The sequence below is a fragment of the Chrysemys picta genome, chromosome 11 (genome assembly GCF_011386835.1).
Source record: "Chrysemys picta bellii isolate R12L10 chromosome 11, ASM1138683v2, whole genome shotgun sequence".
Classification (NCBI taxonomy): Eukaryota; Metazoa; Chordata; order Testudines; family Emydidae; genus Chrysemys; species Chrysemys picta.
In genome coordinates, this window is record NC_088801.1 from 76,950,528 (window position 1) to 76,963,885 (window position 13,358).

The window sequence follows — 13,358 nt, forward strand, 5'->3', positions numbered from 1 at the left end:
ATTTTACAATTTCACTCATGAGATTGTCTTAGGAGTAGAGTAGCCCTGCCATTATCTGGCCCCTGGCAGAAAGATTGTAGAACTTGCCTTGCTCTAATTGTGTTCACATAGTGAGCAGGATTTCACTAGGGACTGATCACATCTCAGCTAATGCTCCTACTGAGTGTCATCAGAGATGATTTTTTTCAGTCACTTATAATTTCTATCATATCCTCTCTGTCTCACAAAAAGAAAGCATTTTGTTCAACATTTTGTGTAACAGGAGAGTAAAAATATCTTTTTAATATTATAGTTTCCCCAATTCTCCCATAACTGAAAGGTAGTTGAAGGGTTTCCCCCCAAATCCCCCCAAAATTCACATGTTGGCTGTGACCAAGCATAGAAAACTTCAGCCTAAAGGGAAATTTTTACGATCATTAGAAATAAGTGAAAATGGGCGGGAGAAGCTTCCAAAGGAACTCTGTACGTAGCCTTAACTATGGCATTTACCACCATGAATGCAATAACTAATTTGACGTTTTGTAATAACTTAATCATTTAGTGGTGGTTTTAAATAGTAAGGAGGGTGCAACTGGATCCATTAGGGCCAGAAATGATTCCTGATTCATGTTGTGTATATACATTTTTAACAGGTGAGAGATGTTGACGACTTCACTTTAACGCCATCTGATTCACAAGATGACCTACGATCAACAATGTCTGGTCTAGAGGGGGCAAGTGATGGATATGTCAGCAGTGAGTCTTAATTTCTATTAGTTAATGCGCAACTCATTTTGCTTGTATGATAACTTCAGTAAGTGAGACCCAAAATCTTTGAGGTGAAGAAAATAACCTACTTCAGATATTGTCACTCTGTTTAGAAAAGGAGTTGAATACTGAATTAATGAACAATGTCTTGGTATCTTCCCATGTCTTCTTACCTTGTCTATGCTAGAAAGAGGTCAGGGTGTTTTAGCTAGTCAGAATCTAATCATGACCTTTTTCCCTAGCATAGATGCAAGTTAACACTTTTCACTTTGATTCAGTTGGTTGAGACATATCCCGGGTTGATCTCAACTAGCTAAATTGAGGAAGAGGATGTGAAATTGCATTTATGGTAGGGAAAAGGTCATGATTAGGTTGGAGCTGGCTAAAACACCCTGACCCAATCTTCAAACTCTCTTCTAATCTAGAAACACCCTGAATGAAACTTACATTTGATAGTTGGTTCTCCCAGACTGAAATATTTAAAATCATTTGTAGTAGTTTTGGGTTCTCAATGACTTACGTATACCAGTAAAGCAGGGGTTCCCAAACTTGGTTCGCTCAATCACAGCCACTGAGAGCTGCAAGTGGCCATGCCTGTGGACGCTCAGGTAAACAAGCGTCTCGTGGCCCACCAGGGGCTTACGCTGAACAAGCCGCGAAACAAGTTTGGGAACCCCTGCAGTAAAGCTTAGGGGCTTACCTATGTAAGTGTGAAAGGGGATACATTTTTATGAATTTGCCAGGGTGACAGTTACATTTTAAAGCCGAAACCTAACAACTTAGGTTTGCCAGTTGGATAAGTGTTAATAGAATAACCCCTTTTTATTGAATCCAGGGAGTGTTAGCATACTAGTTTTACTGGTGGGTTCTTTTCAGATCAGCTTTTAACTTGCACAGTATTTTTTCCAATCAAGACACTAGCTTATTCTTAACAAAATACCAATTTATGAATTCACTCAAAACCACATTAGTATACAATCAACAGTTCACCACTGAAGTGCAGACAACAAGCAGTGTTCTAGCTGTGTATGACAACCACGATAGTTTTGCAAGCCGTTATCACAGTTGAGTCTCAGAAGTTGTTATATCAAGGAATGATGCAAATTACCAAGATTTCTTATTACATTTACTTATGATCATCAATTCGCCCTTCCTAACACATGTATCGCACTTCTGAGGAAGCCCGTGTCTTTTTAGGTGCTTTTAGCGGGAGGTGATCACTCTGACTGGATTGGTCCAAAAGGGACAAGTTTAGAATATTAAAAGCAATTGCTTAAAGGTATTGTTTTCAGTATCTTCTAGGCCAATTTGCTTGGACTTATAAAGGAGTTAAGATCTAAACTATGGGTACCTGAGGTCTCATTAGCGAGTCTGTGCTCAGAAAGATAACCTTCGGTTATTTTTATTATAGAAGGGGAAACACAATCTTTAAAATGAAATCTCACCACTTCTTATCCTGTTAACCCTGCGATGGGGGAGAGTTCTTTCTGCATGGCTGGTCCAGGTGTCAGTCATACTTAGGATTCTGCAGCTTCTTGTTGGGTCCAGTCAACCCTCTTGAATGCATGATGACTTCAGTTTATGTACCATAGTGTCATATCTTGTTGGAGGGGTCCACCCTCTGATTCCTGTTGGACATGTGTCAAGTGCATACTCAGATTTCAGCTTGCAGAAGGGATCTCCACTGCAATATAAGCCCAGGGTTACTAGAACTCAAGTTAGCAGACCCTGGGGTTTGTTAACCTAGGGCTTGAGTGTATACTCTTAATTTGTAACTCCAGGTTAGGAATTTTTGAACCCGGGTCTCAACCTGGAGCTCCAGCATCTACACTCCATTATGCATGCAGAAGTCCAACCACCCATATTCCAAACTTCCTAGCATCCTCCCAAAATGTGGCCACTTTAACCCTATGTTCATGGTGCAATTGGAAAAAACGGGACTTTCCAGAGGACAAAGAAAGTTGGCCCGTAGGGCTTGAACCCTGGGTCATGACTTGACTCAGGCTTGGACTATCCACACCTGGATGGAAGGGAGGTTAGGCTAAAGCTGGAGTGTGAACCCTGGGCTTATGTTGCAGTGTAGACATATTCTTAGTTTCTCTATTGCTTCCATTGGTATCCAGTTGATGATTTTGATGTACCACAAATTTCTTTAATCCGATCTTTTTCTTATCAGAGGCTTTTTACATTTGATTCATTTCAAGGATTATATTTCATTGTTAGACCCTACTATTAATTGGGATTCCCCCCTTTTAAGCAATTTCTCTTAATATTCCAAAGTTATACCCTGGTTTTTATATCTTCCATCATTCCTTCTGCCTTGAGTCAAACAATTAATACTTTTAGAATACAACAATTATTTACAGTGAAAACCAACAAAAAATCCCTTATCTTCTAAATTTGGAGGATATACTCCATATATTCTTTGATTGTGCATAAGCATTTCACATTATTTATGACTTAAAATAGAACAAGAGATATCATCCACATACTGAAGTATGTAGATTTGACTCACAAGGCAAGCAAATGTGCACTTCTATTTTGGGGAGAAGGACAGATTATTCGTGGTATATTTGATTTACAAGGAAAACCATGTATAGTTTGTAATTTGGGGTAAAGACATGTGGTTTGGATTTCTTGGGGTAACCGGCAGTTTGCCCAATTTGACCTTCAGTCTTACAGCCAGTCATATCTAGTTTGCTTAATTTGCTGGTATCCCACTCACAATGTGCAGTGGGCCACTTTGCGTAGTAAAGCAGGAGGGTTTCTTGGAGGTCTGTTTAGAGGGTTTTAGCCATATGCAAATTATGAGAGATTCTTGCCTAGAGGATTAACAATACTCTTACTTAGCCACTTTTATTTCTATTTTTGGAGAGAGAAACTCCTGACTTTGGCTGATCTGTAGGTTCCTTAGACAAAGTATCTCACGTGATGCAAACCATTTTCTTATCTTCTTAGGTGGATTCTGTTTTGGGATAAACAGAAGTGGACAGCTTTTCTAATTATTGAGAGCCAGAAGGAATGTGTAGTTATTAATCATTCAAGGCATATCTCTTCTATAGAACCTTACAACTGCATCTCTAACTTTTGACTGTGGAATCTACTCTTTTGTGTCCACTGCTTTTATGGTTGCACTACAACACGTTTGTTTAATCTGTAATACTATTTTGTGTCTGTTTTCAGATCCCAGTTCAGATTTGGCAGCTAAACTGAATCAGGAGCTAGAAACAACTGAACACCTGGATGCTAGTTTCACGGCTTATCTGCAATACTGTGGAATATTTCAAGATGCCATGGACCCAGTGAAAGAAAAAGAAACTATTTCACCACAACTGAAGGTAATATGTGGAGGAAAGCCAGTGTACTAGGAATTGGTTGTGGTCTTTCACCTTAAACCAGAACACTTGGAAATATAAATTATATAAAGCAGTTAGCTATAAGTCAATTGCTCAGTTCATTACCCCATATATGTTCATTAATCATTTACCTCTTGAGCTGGCTGCAGTAAGGTCGTTGTCCTCCTCCTCCCCATCTTTCTCCTTCCCCTGGCTCTCTCTAGGAGGAGGTCTACTGCTTTTTGTCTTGCCTTTCCATGGTGGCGTCACAGCTGCATTGACTGAAGTGGGGTGATGTCCCAACATGCTAGTCTGGTTTTGAGTCTCACATCCTGGTGGTACAAGTGTGAGCTGATAGCAGTGGGGCATGGTTTGCTCTCAGATTCCAGAGAAAGCTGGCTCACAGTATAAACGTCTCCTTAGATTTAGTGTGGTGCTTTCTTGGCTGCTTTGCTATCCTGATGGGGAAACCCCATAGCAAAGTGTTGTACCAGGGGCCCAGGGAGTGAAAACACCTCACAGATCCAGTTACTACCAAGGCAGGGGAAGGCTAGAGACAGGCTTGAGATAGCAAAATCTGCCTGTTGCTCTAAAAAAAGGCAGAAATACAGGCAGAAATCTGCAGCAGGAAATGTGCTAATTGATGACCATTTTCATTGTTGGAGGCATTAAAAATGAAGCTACATGCCACTAGGGAGGACAGCAAATTCCACTCTCTGGATGCCTGAGTCTTGGCTTTCTACCTACAGAAGACAAAACCCTTCAGAAAATCCCAAAAACCATTTGTCTCCTTTACCAAATGTACGAGAGGTGAAAGCTGTCTCCTCACACAGACTAAGTGGATTTCAGGCTCCACCCTGCTTTTCTATGAATTGGCAGTGACCCTCCCCCATGCTCGAGCATAGCTCCGGTGGCCTCTGTAGCTTCACTGTGAGACATCCCTCTGCTAGAGGTCTGTAGAGCAACAACAGGAGGCTACATGTGTTCATTTGTGAGAAGTTATGCCCTGGTGCAGGCTTTGACAGCAGATGCCTCCTTTGGCAGATCAGTCCTTCAATCAGTTTCTTGCACCCTCCTCCTTGATGAATACTTCTTGTGAGTCACCTCAAATGGAAAACACATAGGGACTATCACTCAAAGGAAGAATGGTTACTTACCTTGTACAGTAACTGGAGTTCATCAAGACTGTGATTCCCTATCTGTATTCGACTAACTGCCCTCCTTGCCCTCTGCTTCAGATCCTTATCCTAAGATTATTTGTGATAGATGAGGAATTGGAGAGGCACTTGGTCCATTCTGCCCTGCTCCTTACACCTTTGGCTGGGAGGCCAAGGAGGAAAAGGGCACATCTAACACTGCTAATGAAAAATCTTCCAGTCTCAGGCACATGGAGTCCATTGCACCTCAAGTGGAATTCATATAGGGACTACACATCTCAGACTTCAGTTACTATACAAGGGAAGTAGATTTCCCTTTCTCAAACAGAGGAAGTAGGTTACATGGAGCACGCTATTGCCCACAGGCTCTCATGAAGCTAACTCACTGGATTGAAGTTTTGGTGTTTAAATACTGTCCTATAGATAGATAGATAGATATAGAGAGAGAGTGTGGGATTTCACCACAAGTCCAATGTTCTGCTTCTGTGCCTGAAAAGCAGTTCACTGTGCTTCTCTCTTTCTAATCCACTTTGGGGTAGGCCTCAGACCTGGCAGTCTGTTCCACCCTCCCCCTCCTAGCAGATCAAAGATTGATCAACCTCAGCTGGGGACTCAGGGAATAGGCAAGGATGTCTTGCCATCTATGGTTATGTCCTTGGACCTGTTCAGAAGAGAGACTCACAGCTTCAGGAGCTTTTGTTGGTTTCTCAGTGGTAGTGGCATGGGACCCACCGGAGGAGCTAGAGATTTAGATGCATGTATTAATTGTTTTAAATATTTATGCTTTTGAATTGCTTATATTAATGTTCCAAAAGTAAGTTGCAACTACAAATATCTCTATATCCAGAGTAGGATATTTCTAATTAAAATAACCTATAAAAGGATTTATTTTAAATTTCAAATGACCTTCCCTGGAATGAGACAAGGAAATATCTGTACATCATATAATAGTTTGGAGGCAGGGAATTCATATTGAGAAAGATGTTTCAGCATGATAATTACACCGGAAATAATTACCGGTGTTCGGCTTGTTAAGGCTGTAAATGTTTTGGGGATGCTGTTTTTGTGTAATCTGTTAAATTAAGTCGAGACCATCACATCTAGATTCATGACTCATTTCACTGGACCCCCTATTTAATGACAATAGGGGTTAATTGCATGACAACAGTTTTAATAATTTTTGGTTTATTGCCAGAAATTTCTGTTGTTGTATTTGAAATATTCGCCAAGTTTGTGCAGTTTTTCATCTCAATCACATAGGTACATAGCATGCATTGCAGCCAAATGCACTAGTTTAGGCCATTAATATCTGTCGAAGCTGTACTAAGAGTACAGTTGCTAGTGGGTAGGAGGGACATTGATGTTAGGTGTAGGCACTATGGTGCCTGAAAATTATTGGAAAGTTGGCTGTTGCTTGTCTTAGCTGGCCTAGGGACAAAGTCTGAACTCACAATAGAGCTGTCAGCCAAGGAGGATTGGTTTGTTGAGACCAAGATCCCTATCTCCCCCAAGGAGGGACAGCATTCCTACCACCCACCCACAGGTTCTGCATGTCCCTACGCCATCTTGAGCAGCAGGTACAGGAATCCATGCAAAGCATTTCGAACTCCCATGTAAGAGAGATTTCAGGATTTGGACCTGTGTAGGTAGTTTAGCAACTGGATTGTAGTAGCAGAGTGCCCAAGACACCAAACTTTTTATAAATGTACTTGACAACTTTAATATGGTAACCAAGGGTTTGATATCTTCAAATTCTACTTAAGGAGAATGTGCATGCGCCGTGTGACTTTCACAAGGTTTATAATACCAGGCAGTATAAATTGGCGCTTGCAGGGTCTTTATTTGATAAATGTGTCAAACAGGGTGGATCTGTAACATTATGTAGAGATCATGTCTCAGATTTGTATATAACAAACTTCTTGCCTTTACTTTCAGGGCCCTTATGACTAGCTATTGTGTGTCTCATATGCTATTGAGATATCTACTCCTGCCCCCATTCTACCTACAAAAAAATTGACAATTGTTAGGCAGTTGGTGTGCTATGACCTCTGTCTTTCATGCAAACCGGCATTGTCTCATCGTTCCCTTGTGCCACCTTCGTCTATATCCACCTGTTGTCTCTTGTTTTATACTTAGATTATAAGTTCTTTGGGACAGGCACGATCTTCTTGTCATGTGTTTGTACAGTGTCTGGTGCAGTGAGGTCTTGGTCCATGACTGGGCTTCTAGGTGCTACCACAATACCAACAATAGTACTTAAAATGTTGGCTGGGTGAATGGGGCTCTATAAAAAGATGCATCTCTAGCTTCTAAGAGGTTGAGTGGATGAGACAATATTGTCCTTGACTTCTGTCTAGAAACTAAAATTTAAGATAAGATATTGTATTGCTTTAATTCATACTTAGTTTTTTTCATGTAGGCATATATTTTACATGGCAACTTAGTGTCTTTTTGCATATATTTAAAGAGGGTGAATATAAGAGAGCAAAATAAAGATTGATGTGAGAATCTTAACTTCTAATTTCCTTATCCCTAGGCCTTTGATGTTTTTAACTTCTATAACTTTTACATATTAAAAATACTAATACAAATATATTCTTCTTTGAGTGATGATCCCTAAGTGTATTCCACACGTGGGTGCGCATGCGTGCCATGCACTTGAATCTGGAAATATTTCTTAGCCGTGACTGCCCTTCAGTTGGCATCCCTGCACCCACCTCTGCTCTTATCACTGCTTGCGAGTCACTCACGTGTAGAATACACATTGGGACCATCACTCGAAGAAGATGATGAGGAGGTTCCTTGCTTGTGTAAGTGGAGGTTCTTCTTCGAGTGCTTGCTCATATCCATTCCATTGGGTGTGTGCGCGCCGCGTGCACGATCGTCGGAAGATTTTTACCCTAGCAACACCGGCGGGTCGGCTGTGGAGCCCCCTAGAGTGGCGCCTTCATGGCGCTGAATATATACCCCAGCCGACCCGGCGCCCCCTCAGTTCCTTCTTACCGCCCCTGACGGTCGTTGGAACTGTGGAGCGCTGCTTAGCTGTTCTCCACTCTCCCTAGCTTACTTCATTATTCGTAGTTATAGTTATAGTTATAGTCCTAGTGTTGTAGTTTTAAAAGTTGTCTAGTTGTTTTAATAGTTCAGGGGATTAAGGGGGTCGTCTCCCCCTTTCTCCCCCGGCCGCGGGGCCGGGCTCATGCCCAACGCTCCCGGCTTCAAGCTGTGCGCCTCCTGCGCTAAGCCTATGCCCACGAGCGACCCGCACGACTCCTGTCTGAAGTGCCTGGGAGAGTCCCATCAAACAGATAAGTGCAAGATCTGTAAGGCCTTCAGACCAAGGACCAAGAAGGAGCGGGACTTTCGGCTCCGGCAACTCCTGATGGAGGCGGCACTTACTCCGGACGCTCCATCCACAAGTCAAGCCCCGGCACCTTGCGCCTCGGTGCGCAGTGCCCCGGCGGCACCGGCCATGACGACCACGCGAGTGGCGTCAGATGAGCCTTCCCGGCACCGGACCTCGTCGGCACCGCAAGCACGGCAAGTGCCTCGGCGCCGGTCATTATCCCCAGGGCATAAGAAAGCCCATAAGACGGGGACTTCCGTGCCGAAGACGCTGGCTCCCCCAGTGCCGGGGGTAGAGCCGCGTACGCCGGTGGAGCACCGGAAACAGGTGCCTCCAGCACCGTCGACTCCGGCGCCGAGGCCGTTGAGTCCGGTGCAGACGGCGTCTCCACCGAGGCCGGCGGTGATACAGTGCCTCCCGTCGACGCCAGAGACCTTCGCGGCGGCGAGAGACTTAATAGCTCTCACGGAGCCGGCACCGCCTCAACCACCGGCACCGACGGCACCGTTGACTCGCCCGGTCCAGTCGAGGGGGAAACCTGCCTTGATGCGCCCTCCATCACAAGGGCTGGAACCTCGGCACCGATCCAGGTCCCGAAGCAGGTCCCCACGCCGCTCGCAGTCCCGGCACCGAGTATCGTCTCGGCACCGGTCGTACTCGCGGCCAAGATCTTCTTCGCGGCACCGCTCTACGTCTCGGCACCGCTATGATCGTCGGCACCGATCAACGTCGAGACGTAGTTCTCGGCACCGCCACGGTCGACGCTCGACGTCGAGGGGCCGCTCCCGGCACCGGGCATACTCCAGGTCCTCGTCGAGGTCCAGATCCGACTCCCGGCACCGACGAGGTCATCGGCACCGGTCGCGGTCCCGGCACCGATCGCCGGCACCGCGCAGAGATAGGTCATCTCCAGACCGGCACCGTGCGGCACCACAGCCCACGGGGCTCGTTTCATCTCTCTCGGCACCGCCATGGCCGTCAAGATCGGTGTCTCGCTCCTCGGAGGACCTGTCGAGATCGGCATATCCCCCTCAAGGGCAAGCCGAGGAACGAAACTTGGGCCATTGGCAGGAGATGGCAGAGGACCACTCTCATGGACCATCTCACTGGTCGTTTTGGACCCCGTGGGCGTACCATCAGGCGCAAGGGGCTCCAATAGCTTCGACCTCTCGCTCGGGTCACTCCGTTAGAAGGGCCCCGGAGTCCACCATCTCTCGGCCTCCGCCAGGGGGCATGGAGGCTTCAGTGTCCACACCACCCGACACCATGGACCCAAGTGCAGGTGATGCCCCGGCCCAAGAGCAGGGGGATCAGGACCCCCCCTTGGATCCAGTGCCACCGGAGGCATCCTCTTCCTCCTCTCCGGATGAGGCAGTGGCGGGCACTTCCTGTACGGGTCCCCCTCCGATAGATCTTCGGGCTCACCAGGATCTCCTGCGTAGGATGGCCCGTAATATGGACCTACAGGTGGAGGAGATAGTGGAGGTTCACGACCCGATCGTGAATATCCTTGGAGCAGATGCCCCATCGAGGGTGGCGTTACCTCTGATCCGCACGATCCAAACAAATGCGGATACGATATGGCAAACTCCTGCCTCCATTCCACCCACAGCGAGAGGGGTGGAAAGAAAATACTTTGTCCCGTCTAAGGACTGTGGGTACTTGTATACCCACCCCCAACCGTGTTCACTGGTGGTGGAATCAGTGAATGCACGAGAGCGCCACGGCCAGCAGGCTGCAGCGCCTAAATCAAAAGAGGCTAAGCGGCTCGATCTGTTTGGCCGCAAGGTTTACTCAGCCGGAGGGCTACAACTTAGAGCGGCGAACCAACAGGCGCTACTGAGCCGCTACAATTTCAACTCCTGGAACTCTATGGGGAAGTTTAAGGAGTTGATTCCCCAAGAGTCCAGGGAGGAGTTTGGAGCCATGGTAGAGGAGGGCAAGAAGGTGGCTCGGACCTCCTTGCAAGCCTCCTTGGACATTGCAGACTCAGCGGCGAGGACCCTGGCTTCGGGTATCGCTATGCGCAGGATCTCCTGGCTTCAGGTTTCGGGTTTGCCTCCGGAGCTGCAGCAAACCCTACAAGATCTGCCTTTTGAGGGTCATGGATTGTTCTCAGATAAGACGGACTCTCGCCTGCAGAGCCTCAAGGACTCGAGAACAATCATGCGCTCCCTGGGGATGCATGTTGTGGGCCCCCAGCGCAGGCCGTTTAGGCCGCAGCCTCAGCGCTTCTACCCCCCCCCCGCCTCGTCAGAGACAGGACTCGGCCCGGAGGCGAGGGCGAGGTGGTAGAAGAAGGTGGACCGGCCCTCAACCTGGCCAGAACCAGGGGCCACCTAGACCACCTTCAGGCCCCAGGCAGAACTTTTGAAGGTGCGGTCGAGGACGGCGCCCCAGTCATCCCCCAGGATCCAGCCCCCTCCTTTCGGGATCGCCTCTCCCACTTCCACCGTGCTTGGTCCCTTATAACTTCGGACCGTTGGGTCCTCCGCACGGTGGAGAGGGGATACGCTATCCAGTTTTCTTCATTTCCCCCCTCCTCTCCCCCTTCCCCGTCCCTCTTCAGGGACCCTTCTCACGAGCAACTTCTTATACAGGAAGTCTCTACGCTCCTCGCCATGGGGGCCATAGAGGAGGTTCCAGTGGATTTAAGGGGCAGGGGATTCTATTCCCGTTACTTCCTCATCCCCAAGTCCAAAGGAGGTCTGCGACCCATCTTGGACTTGCGCGGACTCAACAAATTCGTAGTAAAGTTGAAGTTCCGCATGGTCTCTCTGGGGGCCATTATCCCTTCCCTCGATCCTGGAGACTGGTTTGCCGCCCTCGACATGAAAGACGCATACTTTCACATTGCTATTTACCCGCCTCACAGACGCTTCCTCCGATTCGTGGTAAACAGGGTGCACTACCAATTTGCAGTCCTTCCCTTCGGCCTATCTTCGGCCCCACGGGTCTTCACGAAATGTATGGCTGTCGTGGCAGCGTACCTTCGTCGGCAAGGGATACAAGTGTTCCCGTACCTAGACGACTGGCTGGTACGCGGTCGCACCAAGGAACAAGTTCGCGATCACGTCCACATAATAGTGCGCACATTCAACAAGTTGGGTATCCTACTCAACAAGGACAAATCCACTCTAGAACCTACCCAGAGAATAGAATTCATCGGTGCGGTTCTAGACTCCAGACGCGCACAAGCCATCCTGCCAGACAATCGCTTTTGCACCATCACGAGCCTCATCCAAGGACTCAAGGCCTTCCCAACTACCACGGTGAGGTCGTGCCTTACCCTGCTGGGTCACATGGCTTCCTGCACGTACGTAACCAGGCATGCCAGACTTCGGCTTCGCCCACTCCAGACCTGGGTGTCATCAATATACCGCCCACATCGGGACAGCCTGAATATGGTGGTCACAATCCCGAACTCGGTCCTGACCTCCCTCACATGGTGGCTAGATCACAATGTGGTTTGCGAAGGGATGCCGTTTCACGCCCCACAACCCTCTCTGCACCTGGTCACAGACGCTTCATCTCTGGGTTGGGGCGCCCATCTCAACGAGCACCATACCCAGGGCCTGTGGACTGCACCTCAGCTAGCCCTACACATCAATGTTCGGGAACTGATGGCGGTGCGCCTGGCGTGCCAGGCATTTCTCAATCTCCTACGGGGCCGCTGTGTGTTAGTTCTCACCGACAACACCACGGCCATGTTTTACATCAACAAGCAAGGAGGAGCACGTTCGTCAATTCTATGCCAAGAGGCCATTCGCCTGTGGGACTTCTGCATCGCCCACTCAATCCATCTCACGGCATCGTTCCTCCCTGGAGTCCAGAACACTTTAGCGGACCGACTCAGCAGGTCCTTTCAAACGCACGAGTGGTCTATCCGTCCGGACATCATACATTCCGTCTTCCAGAAGTGGGGGTTTCCCCAGATAGACCTGTTTGCATCTCGAGACAACAGGAAGTGCCACGTGTTCTGCTCCCTGCAAGGTCGAGCCCCAGGCTCCCTCTCGGATGCGTTTCTCCTTCCCTGGAAAGACCACCTGTTTTATGCCTTCCCTCCGTTTCCTCTGGTCCACAAGGTACTGCTCAAATTGCGCAGAGACCAGGCACAGGTAATTCTGGTCGCTCCAGCGTGGCCGAGACAACATTGGTACACCACGCTGCTGGAACTCTCGGTTCAGACACCGATCCCGCTTCCGTTGTATCCGGATCTCCTCACGCAGAACCACGGCCGGCTGCGTCACCCCGACCTGCAATCACTCCACCTCACGGCGTGGCTGCTCCATGGTTCACCCAGGCAGAGAAACAGTGTTCACACTCTGTCCAACAGATTCTGCTGAGCAGTAGGAAGCCTTCAACACGGACCACATACTTGGCCAAGTGGAAGCGGTTCTCCTGTTGGTGCGAACAACGAGCCACGTCCCCATTGCACGCACCTATTCCTCTTATTTTGGAATATCTCCTCTCCCTAAAACAGCAAGGGTTGGCGATATCTTCAATTAGAGTTCACCTGGCCGCTATATCGGCCTTCCATCCAGGGGAACTCGCGTCCTCGGTATTCTCTAACCCGATGGTCGTTAGATTCCTCAAGGGCTTAGACCGGATGTACCCACAACAACGTCAGCCCGTTCCGACGTGGGACCTCAACCTGGTTCTCTCCAAGCTCACAGGTCCTCCATTCGAGCCACTGGCCACCTGTTCACTTCTGTACCTGTCCTGGAAGACAGCCTTCCTCGTAGCCATCACCTCAGCAAGGCGCGTTTCTGA

At 47.9% G+C, this 13,358-nt stretch overlaps 1 protein-coding gene across 21 annotated transcripts in view; it reads left to right on the top strand.

Annotated features, from left to right (window-relative positions):
- The window catches only part of PCNT (pericentrin), a 243,875-nt gene that overhangs the window by 182,424 nt on the left and 48,093 nt on the right, over nucleotides 1-13,358 (top strand). For all 21 annotated transcript variants that reach the window (XM_065562243.1, XM_065562244.1, XM_065562253.1 and 18 more), the window contains 2 exons: nucleotides 633-735; nucleotides 3,931-4,085. In XM_065562243.1, coding sequence (XP_065418315.1) covers nucleotides 633-735; nucleotides 3,931-4,085 — 258 coding nt within the window. The remainder of the gene's footprint in view (nucleotides 1-632; nucleotides 736-3,930; nucleotides 4,086-13,358) is intronic.